The 21,745-nt window shown below is 44.6% G+C and overlaps 1 protein-coding gene across 1 annotated transcript in view; it reads right to left on the minus strand.

Moving 5' to 3' along the window:
- Positions 1-21,027, minus strand: part of LOC128939398 (protein eva-1 homolog C-like) — a 200,513-nt gene extending 179,486 nt beyond the window's left edge. Inside the window, exon 1 of the mRNA XM_054280334.1 lies at positions 20,928-21,027. Coding sequence (XP_054136309.1) covers positions 20,928-21,027 — 100 coding nt within the window. The remainder of the gene's footprint in view (positions 1-20,927) is intronic.
- Between the last annotated feature and the right edge of the window lie 718 nt (positions 21,028-21,745).

Genomic DNA, 21,745 nt, shown 5'->3' on the forward strand with positions numbered 1-21,745 from the left:
TTCCATGCACAGACCTCACATGGCAAGCCACATAGTGGGGAAAAACCATGGGGCCAGGAAACAGCTGGAAATCTGCTCTCTACTGTGATCCCTTCCACACATTTCTCTTATCCCAACTGCTGAACAAGACCACACTTCTGAATTAATACAAAATTAAACCCATCAAAATCATTTTTAACAACTTTGAACACACAGAGGAAGTTCTTGTATTACAATGCTCAGCATTTTGAATCACAAAAGCCATAAAGTCAGATTTCCTTTTTGGTAAGATTAGACTCCCACAGCAAAGTTTTGTTCCATTCCTTATACCAAAGCCAAACCATCCCGTGACTTAAAGACCCAGATTTAACACAATATTTGGCCCTCCAGTCCTGCTTGGAATCCTTACTTCCCACCAAAACACAACCAAGAAACCAGGATTTTAAGCAAGAGCTAAAATGCTACTTGGTTAAGATGCAACTTAAATCTTAGTTCTTCAAAGTCTGTTTGGAGGAACTGATTTCTGGAGCTGCATCTCGCTCCTTGATGTCCATTAAAGCAACAATAACAAAACTGAATGTGGTGGAAGCCCCCCAGGAAGGGAGACATCATTGCAGAGCAGTATTTTCACACAAGAAACCACCTCAGACCAGGACAGAGCAAGGCAATTTTGCTTTATTTCCTGCAATACCTAGACAACTCAAATAAACCTCAATAGACTTTGATACAAAATTGGAGAAACAAAGCAATGGGGCTCACACTAAAGAGCTGAGTGAATGCATCAGGCAGACAAAATTATGTTCTCCCTAACATTTTTTAAATTATGTTATACATTTTATTTCATTTGTTGTTGACAAGTCTCTTTTTTTTTTCCTTTCTTGATGGTACCTTTTGCTCCCACACAGATCAGAATATCAATTTATTACAGGAACACAGAAATTTTTGCTTTTGATATTTAATATCAGCAGTTCATTTGGCTCACATGGACAGTATTCTAAGGTCATATTTCCCAGTCTCTGCTCTGCTTACTAATACAAAAGTGACTCCAAAGAGCTGGGGAAAGCCAGTGCCTCAGCAGCAGCCGAGATACAGCCTGTACTTCCCTCTTTAGTTACACCTCTGCTGCCCTGGAAAGAAAGATCAGGAGGGAAAATTTCACAGCCTCAGATCTTAGGGCAGAATTTTATCTTCCCTTCAACACAGGAATCACCATAGAATCAAATTCTGTAAATAATAAATCCAGGTCAGTTTTCAGCTACAATCTCGTGGCAAAAAATTCCACTACCTGAAAAGTGCCAACTTTGTGTTTGAACTACATGTTTAAGGAGTTCCCCCTGGTTTTAGACTTTTTAAAACTCCTTTCCTTCACCCTACTTGTGAGTCAGTCTCTGCCTGCAACATTCATGAGAGAAAAGCCTTTGTTTTCTTTCCTGTGAGGAAAACGCCTGCCATACAGCAGGCACTACTACGCCTGCTAAGTTGGCACTTTGTGATGTTTTTCCACTCCAACAGCTCCCTGAAAGCCATCAGCTGCAAAGCAAGCTACAGAGGCTGCCAATTAATTTATTGGGCCATTAATCAATGTGTTCTATACTGGTACCTTTCAAACAGAAAGAAGCCATGCAGGACCAGAGCAGAGGTGCCATGCTTGGCTGAGCCGTACTTACTTCAGCTTCTTCTAAAGGTAGCAAGGAAGAGAAGAGTCTGGAAAGCAGCTGGGAGGGTTCCAGTAGATGCATGGTGGTACATTAAAATCAGATGGTTGAAGCTATTTTCCTGCTTCCTATCCTGTGATGGAAACATCCAATTCACTCCAGAAATTGCCAGTTCTTACTCTGGTTAGTTGAAGAGGTGCCCAACCTTTGGCTAGGGCAAGTCAAACAGGCTGCTTATTCCAAACAGCCTTATTACAATGTGAGCACAAACCAGATGGAGGACAGGACATGAAAATCATACCTGAACCCAAATATCTACATTTCTGTCCTGTATATACAAGTGACAGAAGCATTTTGTATCAAATGACACTTGGACAAGTGCCATCAGGTGACATGGGATCAAAAGAGTCCCTCTGTAAGACTGCCACAGGTCACAATAATAGTTCAGGTAGTCAGAAGCTATTCCCTGTCCACACATTTAATGGTCTCAGGAAAGATGATGTCTAGGAGCAGAGAAGGTCAATTTTTCTGGCAGACACCTCCACTGCAGGAAATTCAGAACACATAAACATGTCTGCATTAAGGGAAATATAGGTTGGATATTAGGAGAAAGATTTTACAGAAAGGGTGATAGAGTTCTGGAATGGCCTGCCCAGGGAGGTGGTGGAGTCACCATCCCTGGATGTGTTTAAAAAAAGACTGGATGTGGCACTCAGGGCCATGGCTTAGCTGAGGTGTTAGGGCATGGGTTGGACTCAATGATCTTTAAGGTCTCTTCTTTAATTCTTTTGTGAATTCTGTCTGCCCGCCTGACCACAGGTCCCCAGACACACAGCATACTTACATCTTACTTCCAGCCAAACCACTGGGACTGGCAAAACTTTGCTCCAGGTCACTGGGCTGGCAGAGAAGTGTGGGAACCCTCCTCTGCCCGGGTGAGCATCACCCTGAGCCGTGCTCAGGCTGTGGGACACAGGCTGGGCACAGGGATGACCTGCTTCAGGCACATGCTGGCAACCACCACCACCCAAACACAGCCCATCCCTTCTGCAAGGGATCCATAGCTGAACCATCCCAGGACCACCAATGGAGTGCTCACGGGGGCTAACTCCAGTTAATGTTTATGTGGGGTTTAAGCTGACCACTTCCTTCCAGGCTTTTACTACCAGCCCCATCTGAATTTCCACTGTTCATTGACACAAGGGTTACCAGAGAGAGGAGCATTGAATGTCTCCAAGCCCATTTACCCTCCACCTCACAAGGTACAGGGGTGGGTCCTGTATAAACAGGTTTTTTGTTTGAGGGGGCCCGACGGAGCAAAGCCTGACCTTTCCCCTTTGGGGGAACAGCAGGCTTCAATCAAACCTAGCTGAGGGCTGGGGCTATTCTCCCTTCTTGAGGGTCAGGATGATGCTTGAACTTTCCTTGCCTCTGCTTCCCCACCCACCCCATCAATCTCCCCTCTGCCCTGTAGGACATCTGGGGCCACTCTGATTTACAACAGCCTCCCCATGGCTGCATCTTGATGGGGACTTCCCTGACACTGTGAGTGCCTCTGCTCACTGGAGTGCCTGGTAGTCACATCCCCTGAGCAGCAGAACCCACACCCTTTGCAGAAGGAAGAAATCTCTTGCCAAATTAATGTTTTCCACATTAAATTCTGCATGGCTTACTCTTAGGAAGGCATTAGGTTGGAAATGGCTAAGCTGTATGTATTGTGTCAAAGTGCTGCTGTGTGCATGGCATTTATAGGTTTAAAAATGTGTTGATTTTTACTAATGATAATGTAAATAGGACTCAAGATGGGGGCTAAGAAACTCCAGCCCTTATTGCTCTTTGGGGATGGAAAGGATGCATCTATGTTTAACCTGAGGCACTTTCAGGTTGTACATAGATCATTATTACTGCCATTAGACCCACATTTGTCCATTTGCTAAAAATCCAGCCCCTAGAACATTCATAATACCAAACACACTAAACCAGTGTGAAAAATTCTTCCTTTTCCTACTGCCAGGAAATACAGATGCTGACTGGCTGTGTTCCAGTTACAAGTACATTTTTCAATAAGGCTTCTTATCATAAATATACTTTTCATTATTTCACAGCCAGATGAAGCCTGGTCATTGCTTTATAGACTAAGAGCTCTTATCAGACTGTTCCAAGTTTGGGCACTCCTCAGTAGAACTGTTGTAATGGCCCAGAGCCCAGAACAAGCTTTTTCCTGTGCTGGAGCTCACTAAAAGAAAAGAGCACTGTGGTGTTGCCAGGTGAAGTGGCCAGAGTGTGCAATTTGAGTTCCTCAGCTTTTGTTTTAGGCAATACAGCCAAGCTTGCCAAAGATTGCTTATTGTTTTTTTCCTGGAAAAATATAGGTGAGGATAGGTGACAGAGGTAAGGAATGAGTATTTGTGTTGAGCATGGAGCAAAGAGGGAAGGAGAAGGGCTCCATCCAACTTCTTCCCACCTACCTGTGGGTATCTCTTGGGCCACAGCCATGCAGAGGCTCAGGATGGAAAGTGCCTCAGCATGTGCTCATGCTTCTGTGTGTACCAAGAACACAAAAATGAGTGGAAATTAAAATAGCCACTGGATCCTTTGTGAAAGCAAAATCTGGTGACAGTATCTGAGGTTGGGCCAAGCCAAAGCAGAGATGTTCCTGTCTCAGAGCTCACTCTTGAAAACTACAGGTTTTCTCTATTCTTTCATCCCCCAAACCTCTATCTCTTGCTTACTTCCATAAGGATGAAAAGACTGATGTCAGAAAATGAAGAGCTGAGCCCAAAGCATTGTGCTGAAAGCCTACAATCTCATCCCCAAAACAAGTATTGGTATTTCTAAATCTAAAATCTTACATATTTGTGGATAAGGGGACGCCATTAACACAAATTTCCCCACAGTGATATTTAAATTATCAACCTCTTCTAAAAGAATGAGATGTCAGGATTATTTCTTCTTGCTCAGCCACTAATCATCCAAGCACATCAATATAATGCCAGTGCCTCATTAACTTTTGCTGGAGAACTGTTCTTACTGTCCAAAACTGGTCTAAAAGGCAATAAATAAATAAATAAATAAATAAAATACAGCAGGCATGGATGACTCCCACAAGTTCCCACTCAGCTGAGAAATTACAGGTTTTTTTGCTCAGAGAAATCACATGCCAACTCTTGCTACAGCTTTTGTTCTTCAAAGCTACTGTTGGCTCTCCTTCCTCCCAAATTAGTGGAACCACTATGCCAGGCCATCTGGCACATCAAAATCCATCTTCACATATCCTTATCCAGCCCACTGACCCCAGTGTTTCCCCCCACTGACTAAAGAGATTAGCCCATCACCTCCTAATTGCAGCAGTTACACCTTGTCTGCTTTACAACGCCCAAGAAAACAAATCCCCAGGTTGTTTCAGAGTGAATGAATGTCATTCTGTTCTTTAAACAAGCACAGCATTTCTAAGAATAGGGGATGGCACATACATCAAAACAATGAGTAGAGTCCCTAGGATGGAAAGAGAAAAATAGAAAACCCAAATACACTCATCTCAAACCACTGAGGCTAGCGGGGCTCTCTTTGGGCTTGTTTAGCTCCATCAAAACAGTACAGGGAGTTTTACCTGGTGTTCCTCAGGGTAAGGGAGCAACTGCAAGGCTAGTGCAGCCCAGACATTCCTTGTAAGGACACTGACAGAGGCTGGTATTCCAGTTCAGACCTCACACCCCTAATAGGAAGTTTCCTGAAAAAAAATATCCTAAAAAGACAGTCAGAAGGAACCAGCAACCATGGATGGGATGCCAATAATCTCTGTAAGTAGCTGTAATAAAAGTCAGATGATGCATCCCCTAGAAGTCCAAAGCAACAACTTAGGTGATATGAAGGTCTCTGGAACAGCCAAGGAAAACAGAATTCCACTGCTGATGGTACAATCTGTGCTTCAGTTTCTTCAGCTAAAAAATAGTGCTATTGGTATTTATTCTTTACATTCATTCTTCATGAATGATCAATGATCTCTAACTGAGTTCCACTTCACAGATTTATTGAATGTGCTTGAACATGTTAGCTGGAGACCAGATGGAAATTCAGGACTAGAGGAAGAAGTGGGAAGGAAAATTAGAACTTTCAAGTAAAGCTAGAACATTTAGTAAAATCACAAACATAAAAGCACCTGGCCCGTCTTGCCTTGGAGGCACACCAAGCCCCTAAGGTGTTTAATTTGCAGCCTTGCCTTATATTATTGCAAGTTTTAAAGTTTCCAGAGCAATCCTAAAAGCCTCATTAACACAATAATTATTTATCAGTGAAGTACTAGTATGATCAGGCCATCAGATTGGTAAAAACACAGCCTTCCTCAGAGTGTTGAAAATACAGCAAGCTTTGCTTGTGCCTGGGCATTGGGAAGCCTGGGTCCTCCCCTCACATAGCCAGGCAAGATTAAGATGGAGAATACTCTGGGAGAGTAAATTTTCACCTCTGTCTGACAATTTTGTGCATCCTCACTCTCTGTTTAAACACACCATCAGACAGACATTTCCCACCACATTTCTGTGATAATTGTTCCTTCCCCATGCCTAACGTCCAAGAAAACTTCATGCCCTCATCTCACAGGGGATGGAGCACAGCTGAGTTTTCTTATCAAATGAGCCAGACACCTACATGTCAGCTTCTCCACAATTCAAAACAGACTCATCACCAGTAGGGAAAACCCTAAATGAAATGATTGCCCCTACTCCTTCAGAGCAGAAGAGGGCGTTGACCTCCCTCCTGCTCCACCACCACCAGCCCAGGTGTTGAGGAAAAGGCCTGCTCTCTCTCCCCATCCATCAGTGCTGCTGTAGTGCCAATGACACACAGCTGGGATGGAGGCAGCTCTGATGTTCTTCAGAAAACTATACCAGGAATTGGGCCAGAAAGGCCCTGAAACAAGGGACCAGGCATCTGCCCAGCCTCCCTCTCCATGCAGCATTCTCTGGCTTTGGCCAGCAGAGACAGAAATGCAGCTCTGCACTAATCCACCAATATTGACAAGGCTGAGGGGGGCTTTATAAGGCAATTCCACATCCAACAGGCATGGATACAAGGGTAATACCTTCTCACCCAGAGTACTAACAGCATCCTGCAGCCCTCTCTAACCCTACAGAAGAAAAGTGGTTATCAACCAACAGAAAAGTTTTGCAGAAAGGAACAAGTCTGAGTTTAAACAGAATTCTGAAATCTTAGAATCACAGAATGATTTGGGTTTGAAGGGATCTTCAAAGACCACCTAGTCAAACTCCCAACATTTTTCACCAGATCAGGTTGCCTAAAGCCCTCTCCATCACAATCTTGAACAGGAATGGGGGCACCCACAGCTTCTCTGGGCAGCCTGTTCCAATGTCTCACTACACTGATCATTAAAAATTTCAGTTTAAAGCCATTACCTATTGTCCTGTCACTGCAGGTCTTGGAAAAAAACTCTCTCTGTGTCTTTAAGTCCCCTTCAAGTACTGAAAGGCTGTGACAAGGTCTTCCCTGGGGATCAGGGTGGGTCAGGCTGATTTAGTCCTTAATAAGACAAAAATGAAGTTTGAACCAAGATAATTCTGATACAATACTGGAGAGCAGAAGAGGGTGGACACAGCTGCAGTAGTGAAAAAAAGTAGTAGAAGAGTTTAATTCTCTACCACCTCCACCAGAATTGCCTGGGGACAACAGAAAAGGTAGCACAGCCCATCATCAGGCCAAGCTGACAAAGGAAATGCTCCCGCCAGCCACATCTGCGTGGCATAGGCAGGCAGCCACCATCAGTCTGAGAGGTTTTCTCAGCCCCTAAACTATTTAGAAGTCACCACAATTCAGGTAACTGTAGAATATGGGCTCCAAGAAAACTAAAAAAGACTCAAGCTACAGTGAAAGACATATGGAGACAATTAGGAATCATGTAATGAAAAGGGACAGGCATGAAAACAGAGGCAGAGTCCCACAGATCTCAAGCTCTCACAGTGAGCTTCAGGGCTGTGTCTGCAGGGACAGGAGTTTTGTGACAGTCTCTTTAATCACAGGCTCCTCTCACACTTGAATCAGGCTTGGGGCTGCAGCCTCAGACTTCAGGACACCCAAGGACTGTGGCTCCAAGTGACTGGATGATATTTCATTTCACTGCATGTGATTTCTTTCCCACACGCCTCATTCCCCTTTGTGCACATCAAGGATGGAAACTTTGGCAAAAAGACTGGGAGAAATTCAGGGTGGGCATTAGTTACTATTTTTGACAGCACTAAAACAATATATGAAAAGGGAGTTTGGGGTTTTTTGTTTTATTTTTGGTGAGGTTTTTTTGCTGTGATTTGTTGTCCCTGACTTGCAGCTTAGAGGGGGAGAAACAGAAGACAATGTCTCATCTGATGCCTCCCTGATGGAGTGACAGAGGCTGGCTCTGCCAGAGCACTGCAGAAGTTGTGCTTTTGGGAGAGTATTGTTTTTATTTCAGGAGAAAAAAAAAAAAAAAGAGGAAATGAGCAATCCCAGAAGGAAAGGGTCTGAATGCTTCCTCAGGCTGCATCACGGAGAAAAGAGATTGCTATTGTCAAAGGGTGCTTCATTGTTCTGATCTTTCTGAGAAACCTCAAAATAGATCCAGAAATGTATCAAGAACAGAAAACAGATCTGTTTCTTTGGCTGCCCATTTGCAGTCTGGCTGGTGAGACACAGACTACAGGTTAGCAGTGCTAGTTACCCTGGTTAACCCTTGCTCTTGAAAATCACATTTAATAAGAATTAAAAAAAAAAAAAAAAAAATCCACTTTGTACCCATCAGGAGTGGGCATATAGAGAAGCCAACTTCTGCTCATGTTAATAACCCCACTGATTTTTAGTGAATTACTCACAAAGTCAGGACTCCCCTCCACTTCAGCTTCAGCCCCCTGGCTAATCAATAGCAACTAGTTACTACAATAACAGATCAGGCTCATTTTTCCATTGGTGCCACTTTCAAATATCACACCCACAGTCTACCCTCCCTGCCAGATTGCTTCAAGCACAAACTTCCATCCAGGAGTCAAGCTCCTGGCAATACCTCCAAGATCAGAAAAGTAGGATGTAAGAGAGATGCAAGGGCACAAGGATTTCCTTAAGGATCAGAAAATGGCTTTTAACCCAGGAAGCAGTGGGATTTACCCTCTTAGCATCCTTTGCAAGGCTCCATCTCATGGGAGCAGCTGGAATCAGCCAGGGCTGCACCTCTAATCTCCCAGAGCTAAGGACCCTCAGCAAGAGGAAAAATTGCTGATAAGATAGATAGAGAGATAGATAGATAGACAGACAGTCAATAGATAGAGTGGATCACAAGAGAGCACCCCCAGAGCTCAGCACTGCTCCTGAGCCACAACATCTGCCCAGGAGTTTGCTGTAGGCATAGACATGCTGCTCTCTTCCATGAGAGTCTTGGGACTCTCAGTCCCACCTGCTTGATAAAGCAGCTTGGACATGGCTGCAAACAGCCCCTCAGGAGCCAAAACTGGCATGAAGAAGGACAGACAGAACAAACACAGGTCAGAGGTGAAAAGGCTTGTCTTTCTTTGTCCCCAAAAAAGAGTTTCCTGAGTTCAGATGTTGGGGAGGCTGGTGTGAATAGATTCAGATTTTCTGATGGGTAGATGACAGCAGTGCTGAGAGGCAGAAAAGGATCATCTTCCTCACAGGTCAAAGCAGTAACAACTGGCCTTTAATCTTCAATATCCTGTAACAGGCAACTTAATCAGTCTTGTACTCCAATTACTTAAATCAAGATAAACATTTTTAAAACACCTTATCATTCCTATTCTGATACCATACTGACCAATCAGTTTGTTTTCCACCCTCAGCAGGTCTTGCTTGAGCAGAAATAATCACCCTCAGCTCCATCACACAGATGCAGGAGTGCTGGGAAAATACACAGGAGGCTGAGTGAACAAAAGGCACTTCAGGCCTGCTGGGGTCAGAATGTGTATCTGCATGGGAGGTTGGACTCATCACTAATCCAGCTCTGTTTCTAATGAGATTGGTTCCCATTACAGCAAAAGGAGATCCATGGCTTAATTTGCCAAGGGGTCCATTGTCACAGAGTTTAGGGAAGCAAAATAATCTTATCCGTTTGAACTTGAACCTTGCCCTCCAATTATATTGACAATGTTTATGAAAAGAGAGATAAAGAGATTTTCATTTATCCAGCAAGAAAAATGGATTGGCTGACACCAAGCATTCAGTTTCCTGCAGCTGCTGATAGACCTTTACAGTCCAGCCCCTGGGCTGTACCATTGCCAAATGCACTAACTACTATCTGTGCACAGTAACTGCACCAAACCCAGGGCAAATGGCACCAAACACATTTATAGTCCAACTTATTGGTACAGCAGAGTCTCTGCTCCTGTAGTAAAGCCAAAGTGAAAGCCTGGGGCTGTCAGCTAAAGACAAGCAAATCCAAATCAGAAAAATGTTTCACCCACTCTTGCTGAACATCTCTCTGCATCCCTCTCCAACCCATCAGCTCCCCTTGGCTGCTGTACAGGCCATCCTCTTCTGTGAGTGCTGCATCCCCCACACCGCAGCTAAAACAAAGCACATTATGGCAAATAACAGCCAAGCTTCATCTATTCTTTTTCCCATACAACCCATTCCATCCAAGTTGTTTGGCTGAACAAAACCCCAGCTCCCTCCTTTATTGTGAGGCCAACAATGCAGGAGCATGTGAGCACAGCGTGGGTCACAGATGTGCGCGCTCCGGCACCACCGCAAGCCGCGGCCTCGCCGCACTCACTTTGACAAGGCTGGAACCTCTTTCAGCTGGAATTCAGATGAGCACATAAACCAGGAAGCAAAGGGTGTTAACACAACAGAAGTGTCCCCTGCACAAAGGATACATGAAGAGAGGGGCATGCTTTGGAAACAGTCAGATCAACAACCTCGGTTTCCAAGGGGTTACCCACACAATAAAAATCCAGAGGGAAATAAACTCAACAAATCCCAGAGGATCTATTTTTAGCAATATCACTTGCACTGCAGGATCTTTATTTGGGCCATTGAATAGACACACAAACTTTTTTTTTCTTCTTTTATGGAGGAACAGAAGCAAGCAAAAAAAAAAAAGAAAATTAGAGGGGGAAATGTCTTAAATGTCTTCAGAACTCATTTTAAAAGATCTTTTAGAATGTATTTCAAGGACTGACCCCAAATTTGTAACTCAATTTTAAGAGCTCTTATCTCATCCTAAAAGTACCCTGAAAGGATGACTGCCCTAGGAAAAAAAAAAAAAAAAAAAAAAAGGAGGAAAAGAAAAAAAGGAAACCACAACCAAAACTATGCAAAACAAAACCCTTCTCACAACTGCACTTTATGGCTCAGATCATATCTGCCAGCTGAAGGTTTCCTATAATATCAACCTCTAGCTCATATTACACATAAAATACAGGTGAAATGTTGCCCTTTCCTTAGTGTACTGTGTCTGGCTGTGATGGAGTTAATTTTTTTGTAGCAGTGCTGTGCTTTGAATCCACAGCCAAAACATTATTGATAATATATTAATGTTTTAGCTATTGCTGAAGAGCTTTTGCACTGCATCAGCACCTTGTCTGTCCCTCACTCTGCCTTCCCAGCAATTAGATTATAGGGTGCACGAGATTTTGGGAGGGATACAGCCAGGCAGGTGGCCCCAGCCAAGCAAAGAGATCTCCCATGCCATGTAGTGTCATGTTCAGCAATAAAACAGAGTGGAGTGGCATAAATCAGCTTAGGAACCGACTGAGCATCAGCCTGCCTGTGGGAAGTAGTGGTGATGCCTTTGCATCACTTGTTTTGCTTTTTTTTTATTTCATCCACTTCTCTTTCACTATTTTTATGTCATTCCATGAGTTTTCTTGCTTTTAGTCTTCCCTCCCTCTTCCCCTGTCCTACTTGGAGGTAGGAAGTGGAGGCAAGCAAGCAGCTGGGCAGTGCTTGGCTGCCTACAGGTGTTAACCCACAACACTCAGTTCTGTGCACTTGACTTTGCAACTGAAATGTCCATTTTAACCTGTGCAGTCCATTTGCACACAGATAATATAATACTGGAGAAGGAACTGTGTACTGAGTACATTTCTTCCTGCTTACCACAGCTAAAGAGAATAGATAAGGGCCTGCTCCTGGAGAAGAAGATGGATACTAAACAATCTCTGAAATATTGGGCAGTTTGAGCTCCTGATTCCAATCTCTCTGCCTTGGATCCTTATCTGTGCAATGCAGGTAACATTCCAGACTCCTTCCAGAAGGGTAAGTACATCCCTGTAAGTACATCCCTCACAACAAGCAGAATAAGGTTTAAATAACATAATAGGATTTAATACCATTAAACATACAGGAAATAAGGCCCCAGGGCTATAAAGAACAGAAGAATAAAGAAAGCAATTTTAAGGCCACTGTTCTGTGCCCTGGACAACATAGGAATCCCAAGGAATTAGAGAAAAAGAATGTTCTCCTTAAAGAGTAACATAAACACCCTAAGGGCTGGACTCAAGCAGTTAAGACTACCTTAATTTTAACATTTCTTAACTTCCAAATGTTTGATTGAATAATAATACTGTTATTCAAATGTTTCACACAAAAGTTAAACTTTTTCCAAACCAAACAGCAGAATTTTGTCCCATAGCATGCTGTGGGCACCCAGGGCCACAGCAGCACTGCATTACAGGCCCCACGCAGACCACACAGAGGAGATTTCCCAAACACTGAGGCCCAAAACAATAATCCATAACCCAGCCACAGGAGCTCAAATTACCACCTATCACTTTAATTGCACCAAGTCTCTGCACTCTTGGCCCAACACAACTTTTAGGAAGAGCGTGTGAGCCAAAAGCCTTTGCATAATACAGCAAACATGGGAAATTAATGTCAGGAATTGCACCTGCTGTAGAGCACCTTTAATTTCAACACCAGCCCACAGTATGATACAGAAATCACAGAGGAAACATTAGCAGAAAATCCCCACACTGCTGTGTTTGTTTCCATATTTACTAATGGGAGTAAAAGCCCACTTTAAACCCTTGAGGCTGATACAACACATGTTGATAATATCACAGCAGCAAAACCACAGGCATCTGATAGCAGATGAAAATAAAATAAAACAAGAACACTGGGGGTCTCAGAGTAGGTGGTCTGAATGGCCCCTTCTTGACAAGCAGCACCATCAGGTACCCAGTTTGTCAAGGATTTTGTCTATCTCACCCAAAGTCAGCTCCCTCTCACACCCTGAGGATTCTGATTCTTTTATGGGCTGCTGGGGGAGTGAAAAAATCCCTCTTCTGGCAAACAGTGTGTTGATATCAGGTCAAAAGTTGGTGCACAAAAGTACACAGTGAAGTTTTTTGATTGTAAATGGCTGAGGAATCTCCTCTAGGTCACTAGGCCTTCTTCTCTAAATACAACATTAAAAAAAGAAAATGTATTTTTAAATCTTTCTTCCTCTTTGTTAAGAATGTGAGATACTTTACCAACAGCTGGATGTGAGCTCCCCTGCCTGCCACAACTAAAGTGCTTGGGCAACATCTACTGCAAATTCCTCAGCAGCACCTACATGCATCTGTTCATTCAAACACACTTCTGACACCTGAGCTCTCAGAGGGTTTGGCCAAACTGCAGCTCACACACACACTGCTCTATCTTCATGCAAGGATCCAGATGGATCCAAGAGGGATTATTGAACAGCAAGCCTCAGCATCCAAAGGACCCCCATCAACACTGACATCACAATTCAAGAGCACAGAGCATATCTGAAAAGACTCAGCCAAGATTTATTTCCTGTGCAACCCAGAACTACCAACTCATCATTGTCTCTCTGATGTGAGAAGACACACACTGAGCTCCAGGCAGCCAGGCACTGCACACACTGAAAGAGGAGACATTCACAGCTTTAATTATTACAAATGAGTTCATACCCTGAGTTAGTGAGCTGAGCCAGGCACGTTTGGATTAGCCCAAACCCAGGCTGAAAGAGCCACAATTCATCATCCATCCTCGGGCAAAAGAAGCAGCAAAGTAAATAAATAATAATAACAGGTAACCCAAGCAGCTCTCTTAAGCATGTTCCTAATTATTACTCCTACACTAGTTTTAATCTGCAAGAAGATGAGTTGGGATTAATTTCTGTGGTTCTGTTCATTCTGTAGAGCTCTTGGCAAGCCAGCAAATCTGCCTCACAGCTGAGCAGATTTTGGCCTGTGGCTGCCTTTTTGAAAGAGCACAAAAATCCCAGACAGCAGCAATGCTGGATCAATGAGGCACAGCACTAGCAAGGACACAAGGAGCCTTGTAGTATTGTACCAAACCATCCTGACCAAAAATCCTCTCAACCACTTTGAGGGGCACATTGGCTCTCTTCCTGCAGGCAGTCACACACCTTTCAAGGGACACAATCTGTGAAACTCTTGGGTACCTGTATAAAGAAATTACAAGAGCACAAAAAACCAAAACAAAATGGGCAGTTGTTTTAAATGGTCCGTCCCCCCACCCCCAGGGATTGGGATTGCTATTTTGGAACAGAAAACAAAAAAGTTCAATCTATACCTGCACAAACATGCCAAGCACAAGCAGCCAGTCTCAAATAAGACATGTAAACAGACATGTTGGCCCTGGTGTTGGCCAATTACATCACTGCACACCCACCTAAACACAGCCCAGGCCAATCTTCAGCTCTGAACACTGAGCACTTTGGGAGATCAGGCTGTGTTTAAATTAGCATCAACAAAGGATCAGCACAGTGCCAAGTGTAAATACACAGTTTTTCTCCTCCTGCAGAGACTGAGCTTATTCTCCCCACCCCCAGATGAAATTGTGAATTTAGCTTCTAAGTATCTCAGCTGAAAAAAGAATAAGTCAAAATTCTCACTTTTTTATTTTTAGTTGACCAAACTAAAAATATAAAATTTGTGGCATATAAAATGTGCTTTCACAATGCCTTAAGTCAGGGAAAATTTTTACCTGAGGATATAAACAGTTGCTTTCTTTAATTCTGCAGCATTTGTATCCCTGATAACACAGAGACATAGGAAGAATGCTGCAAGGACCATTTCCTCAAATTGTCTGTGCATCTAGTGGGATACTGGGATACTCTGAAGTTATTAAAACTACCACAGCAGATTATTTTTTTTCCTTTTTTTGTTACTACTAATTAAATAAAGTCTTCCTGATACTAACAAAAGTCTTCCTCATTTTCTGGGCTCCTGCAATTAGTAGATACAATATAAATACTGCCAGTCATCACCCAGATGTTGGGATCCCTGAGGTCCCTTGGCTCCTGCTGGCAGCTGTGATGGCCAAACCAGAGGATTTCCACGTGACAGGAGCCAGATGCACACACATGGCTCTTGAGCTTGGAGTCACTGCCTACATGAGGTTTCACACAGACCCCTCATGAGACATCCTGGCACCCACAGCAGCCCCATCCATCCCTCCCAGACTGTGTCTCCTTTCCCTGGCTCCACAAACACCAGCCAGCAGCTGTGTTTTTGCAGCAGTAACAGCAGTGCCCCTGGTGACTGCCCAGGACCACAAACACAAGGAATTGGAAGCACGTGTTTGTCATCCTGCAGCTCAATTTGCTCCCCTCAGCTGTCAGTAAAAGTAAATGCTGAATATTTTTACAGTCAGCAGGCACAGAGTCTCCCCTCACAGCATTTTCATCACAACTGTTGGGAAACCCACAGTGTTTTCTGGAGCATGCCTCCATACAGAGGTGGACGGAAACCTGTATCTTTGCTTAAAATGGTATTTGGTGTGGGTAATATGGCTTTGTTGATACCATGAAGCTGCATCCCTGCTGATAAACCAGAACAGCTCTCTCAGGCACCAAAATAGCCCCAGCCTCTGTGATGATTCTTTTCCTGCTCTCCCAAGAGCAGCAGATCTGGCACTTGATACCCACCCAAACTCCTACTGATTTCCTCCTGCAACATCTCCCAGCTCTCTGAGGTCTTTAGACTCTTTTCCACAGTCAAACAGACACATGTGACACAAACCCGAGCTGCAGCTTCCCCCTGTGAGAACCCCTCAGCCATGGCTCCCAGACACAGCCACCCCCTTCAGCTCCCACCCCATGCAGCCACATCTCCAGAACATTATCAGAAGAGGCCAAGTGGTTTTAAAGCAGCTTTGATGAGGTTTTGGATTTTGTCAGCTCTGCAAAGGAGAATTTCTGTACCCCAGCATGGGCAGTTTGCCCTCAGTAAGCCAAACTGCAGCCCAGGCAGCTGGGATGGATGGAGTAGCACATTCAGCCTCCAGCTGAGGAGGAAAAGATCACCTGGGGCAGGGACCTCTCTAAACAGCAATCTGAGGTCCATCCTACCTCATCACTCAGAGCCCTTCCCCAAGACAAAGTATGGAGGTGGCCTGGACATGGGCCAGGCTTTAACCAAAGCCTAAAGCATGTCTGCTTGCCCCTAAGGTCAAAAATTCAACCCTCATTACTGAGTTACAATTTATTTTCCAGTGTGGTGGTATATCTACCTTTCTCTTGAAAATTCCCTCTTTTACAGCCTGAAACCTTCAACACATGGAAATCCTGGATCCCCCTTGACACCATGGACCCATTCAGGGCAATTAGGCATTCAGAAGCTGTTAGCATGTAGATTTGATGATAATTTCGTGAATGGAGTTGTCAAACAAATTGCCTTTATTATGGACTGATTAAATGCAATCAGGGAGAAGTGCCTTTCCCCTCCCCAACTCCAGCCCTCATCACTCAAACAAACACACTGAGCCAATTAGCAGGGAGGTGGCAAGAGCAGCTTTCACTTTAAACCTGATATTCTTGGGGAAAAGGGGGAAAAAAACCAAAAACAACCAATCACCACCACCAACAACAATAACAACAGCAACAAAAATCTTTATGCTTTCAAAACCAAAATGAGCCTCCAGGGAGAGGTTCCAAAAGCTACCCAGGGCTCACCTGCAGGGTGTGGATGGGAGTTACCTGTGTTCATCTGGCTCCATGCCACATCAGCTCCCTTAAGCAAAGCGCTGCTCACATCCAGCTTGTGCCAAAATCTAATGCAAAGAACATAAACATTAAAGCAGACCCAAGGGGAGCAGCACTACTGGGGCTGGTTTTTCTTTTAGCTGGGCTCTCCTGTATCAAAAAAGGCACTAGCTCCCAGCCAAGCTGCTTCCATGCCTAGAAAACTAAGTTTTTGGCTTAAGTGCTTGCAGTGGATTCTCTGATATCTGTAAATGCTTGAGTTCACAACCCTTTCTGCAGTATGGAGGGACCTGTCTCCATTAACATGAAACTTGTGGCAATCCCATAGATCTGATGCCACCATCCTGCTGCCCAACACGCCTGAAATCAGCTAATAAACAGGAAAATCCTTGAGGAGAATCAGAGCATGGCATGATAAAAACACAAGTTTAATTCCTTGCAGGTATGCAGCTGGAAGTTAAATGGTCACATTGGCAGCTGTGGGCAGAGCAAAATTCAACATGTGTTTGCATGACTTAGCTTCAGAGACAGGAACATCGTGGCTGAGCAGAGAGAGCACACAGGATATGAGCAATAGCTGTTGACTAAGCTTTCAATGCCTGCATTTAAAGTTAGCACCAAAGCCTACTTTTGGCCCCATTTTCATTAACCTTGTCCCTCTGAGGAGCAAGGCCTGAGCACTGCACATGGATCACTGCCTCCCAGAGCCCATGAAGAGGAGCTATGGCACAGCTTCCCCTGGCAGGGGCAAGGGCATTGCTCTGTCTTAGACTCTCACTAAAATTAGAAAGGGACTAAAATAAAGGTCAAGTTTTATCAAACAGCAAGGATTTTGGAGAATTCATTGCTGCTGCAGAGATTAGCACTAGAGGTTTATGGTTAACGCACTGAGATTGAAAAGATCAGATTCTTACCCCACACCTCATCACAGTCCTCAAGTATCACCTTTAACATTAGGGGAAAGTGACACATCAAGACAGCAGGTTCTAAGTCTTCAAACAGTCCTGAGCACAAGAACAGATCACAGAATGAGATTAAAGCAAGAGTTCATTCTACAAGCAGCCACAGAGAAAAAGTCCAGGTCTTCTTAAGAAGTGGCTGCAAAATGCCTGATAAGTCCACTTTCTCCCTCAGGATCTGCTTCCTACCCCCACATCCTGCTACAAACGTCAATGTTTAAAGAACTAATAAAGAAAACAACTTCAAAACTCTTCACATAGTTCAAATACTTCACTTAAAAGGAATTTGAATTCTTACATCTCAGATTGCACCAGTCCCCAGCAGGACACGCACTGCTCATGTTCACATTGTGGCATTTGAGCTGTTCAAGCAGGAGGGATGGAGTGTGCTGGGTGCTCAGGGGTTAGAATTCCCCACCAGCCCTACTTGTGCTCTCTTGTGAGAGCTGAGACTCAATTAGCCACATCTCTGGGCACCTTCTCAGGGTGTGCCTTGCCATGACCTACATGAAAATCCTCCTGCAGCTGAGAGACACATCCCTTGAAGACCCAGCCAGTGGAGAGTAATGGGAGCAGCGGGATGTGGTTGGGTTTGAAGTCCATGGTGAGTCTTTTATCCAGCCCTATTGCAGAGCTGCAGCATGAGAGTCAGGTCAGTGCTGCTGACTTATGATCTGATTAGAGCTCAAGACTTGTTGTCCCTGAGCTTCTCCCTCCAGGGCTGGACCCACAAACACTGGCCTCCACCACACAGCCATGGCCTATTACAAACAGCAGCACCTCCTTGGTAATGCTGGGTCAAACCAAGCCAAGAAGCCAGAGAGGTTTTGCTGCTATACAAGGTCTACAGGACTGAGTTTTAAACCCCCATTCTTCCCCAAAGAGCATCAGCTGCTGTCTCTGGACAGTAGTGCTATTCATTTGCAAGCTGGAAAAGCCTTTACATCCCAAAGATCTGTGTCATCTCCCTGCAGCACCAACTGCTGCAGAAACCTCTGTGGGATCACAGCAAGCCTTACATTCTTCTGCAGTAATACCCAATACAAATCCACTCATCTCCCTGGGGTGCAGACAATTTATGTTTTGGATGCACCACCTCTAGGTGGGATGGCATACAGTAAAGCTGTAAGTTGTCCCCAAAGATTTTCACCTGTTCAATTTCAGTCATGCCAGAGAAGAATTCAGAACATGCTGAAATACAGAAAAGGGTATAACAGGCCAGAAATAATTACAGTCAAATAATATTAGAAGGATGTCCTCCTTCCATTTCTTAAGCCAGCTGACAATTCACTTACAGGGATAACAGTGACAAACAAGATTCCCCATCAGGTAGGAAGAGTTCCCTGGGCTGCTGCTCCTTCAGAGAGGCACACAGTGCAAACCCTCATGCATTGCAGGGAGGTGGATGGGGTCAGTGAAAATGTGCTGGGAAAGCATAAGGTGTGATTTGGGAAATGCTGTACCTTTCCCTACCCCCTATCATCTTGTGGGTACTCAGCTCCTGAGCTTATAAAACTACATTTGAGCTGCTACACACTGGGTACAGCCCTTTCCTGCAGCAAATCATGTTTCCTGTCCTGCAAGGTACAGTCAGTCCAACAAGACTGAGGACATTTGCCAAGCCTGCTATCAGGAAACATAGGTTGGACCTGGCAGAAGGTTTCAACAGTTATGGAAATTCACGGGAGGTTGTGCTGTGGGGATTACAGACCCTGCTTCAGAGTACAGTCTTGCCACACACATATGCAGGGAAACAAGCCACCCCTCTTCTCTCAAAGCATGATAGTTCAGTTAGATGCTACAGAAAACATTATTTTGTTTTCAGCAACTTTCTTATCCATTTTTTAAAAGAACAGCATCTGGTCCCCCTGCCAGCACCACTGAAGCCTATCTCATTTCCTTCCACTGTTGCAGCTATGTTGTACAAACACGATGTAAAGCACCCTTGCCCTGGGACACCTGGACACATTTGGCTGGCTGGGAAAACTTTATCTACATTTCAGAAAGACAGCTCCTTTCCCCGCTGCAGCTTTTGCTCCCATCATGCCTAGTCCATGCACCCCTTCTGAATCAACTTGCTTGCAAGCAGGAGCACAGAGAAAGCTCAGTGCCAAGAAAAGGATAAAAGCACACCAGAAACAGGGAAATGCCTCAGTCCTTTCTATTCAGAGGCAGATCTGCCTTGAATGGGAGACCCCAGGACTGATGTGCCCCCAAAGGAGACTGAATCACAGGCAAGCCAGCCCCCTTCAATTCACATTAAGACTTCCAGCACCGTACGTATTCTTTCCTCCACCCTCCACCACAAGCTCCTCCTTTCTAACACAAATTTCCCACAGCATACAGACACATGCACTCCCAGGCAGTGAGCAGCAGTGCTGGGATGTGTTGAAACCCAAGTCCAGTGAGGTTCAACCCTTGCAAATGACTCTTTTTCATCAGCAAACTATAATTGGCAGCTCTTATCCACTACAAGAGTTTTGTGAAACACCCCTAAAGAGTATGCCAGGCTAGTTATTCACACTAAGACCCAAAATTAGAACCAATATCCTAAAAGAAAAGTGGCCCTCACTGGGCACTCCCAAGCAAAATGATCAGCCCTGCTGAAGCTGCAAAACGAATTCTGTTGTTTTCTCAGATCCACATGCACATCCAGAAAGAACAGAAGCAGAAACATAATTTTAAATCAACTAGTGCAGCTATAAAGTTATAAAACTTACATGGGACTCCAGACTTTGAAAGTGCTGGGTATTTACCTGCTGTGTACAATCCAAACAAGTGCTATCAACATTTTTAGATTCAAAAGATATTATTAAATTAGACTTTTTCTTGCACTTTAAGAGAGCACAGGCTCAGAATATAATTTGTTCTGTGCATGCACCTCCTTTATCTCAGCTCAGGGGGCTTTTGCAACAACCAGGAGCTATATGTTAAGAGGAGGGAATCTGGCCCACTACAAAATAATTCAGACTTGCTATGTTAGCTTTGATTTACACCCTAAACCATCCCAGTCTCCCAATCCGCCTCTTTTCACTCCTGTGAGAAACACAGCACAAAACGTGCTAAAAACTTACACAGGTTAATACCATTCCTGCTACAAACTTACACAAGTTAACACTATTGTTTCTCTTGCTCCCAAAGTTCGTCAGACGAACTCTTTTGAAATAGGTTCGCTAATTATTGAGAAAGGCTTTTAAGAAACTCAAAATCCTCTCACGGAAGACACTTTTCATCTTTGGCTTATTTTTAAAAGATTAAAATTACTTCCCACATAACTATCCCAGATCTGCTCACATCCCCTTTCCCCGAGCTGCTCCTGAGCACTGGGATAAGAGCCCCCACGCACGAGCAGCACACGGAGGGATCGGCGCTTCTCCCTACCTGAGAAGTCTGCAGAAGTCTTGGCAAAGTTGCTGAAAGCTGTCAAGCACATGAGTCCTAGGAGGAAGGTGGGGGTGGGCAGCACATCTGGGCAGCACATCCTTAGGTGTCCTCACGGCTCGTTTTCTTCCCGAGGAAAGGAAAGCGGTTCCTGTCCCTGCCCAGCACTCCTCATTGCCCGGAGAGCAGCGTTAGTCCCATTGCTGGGAAGGCTCGCAGCCAGCGGCGGGGAAGGAAAAGCACTCGGCACACACGCACACACACACACATCCCTGGGAGTGAATGAATCCCGGCTGACGAATGAGACAGACCTACCTGAGCCTTGGCGGAGTTCCCAGGGTCCTAAAAGGCACCTCTTCACCTCTTTGCCCAAATTTGCTGCAGACTGTTGTGCAGCTGCCCAGCTGTGACACTGCGAGCTGCTGGGGGGCAGCTGGGGAAAGGGGTGCCCGAGGGGCTGGGTTGGAGGAGCCCAGCTATTGTTGGATTAGATATGCAGGGCTCTTGTCTCTCTGGCACAGACAGACAGGAGGATGAGCAGAGTTTTCAAAGCAGGGAGCCCAAAGCAAAGCACCTGGGTTCACATGGATTTCTGCTCTGACGGGTATTTGTAGATGCTGCTGAAATCAGTGTGAGCAGCAGTGTCCTGCCAGACTGGTGACAGGAAAATTCTGTGTCCCCTCTTGAGAGTGATCCTACAGTGAAGGAGACTTTGCACAGGCCCAGGGATCAAACCCTCCTGGATCTCATTGCAGGACTGGGACTGGTGTCAGCCACATATCCAAAACTCTCCTTTCTTTTGACAGCAGAAAGCCATG

Source organism: Melozone crissalis, unplaced genomic scaffold (genome assembly GCF_028551555.1).
Source record: "Melozone crissalis strain CALT ecotype California unplaced genomic scaffold, PUWL_Pcris_2 ptg000027l_1, whole genome shotgun sequence".
In the NCBI taxonomy this organism is placed as follows: domain Eukaryota; kingdom Metazoa; phylum Chordata; class Aves; order Passeriformes; family Passerellidae; genus Melozone; species Melozone crissalis.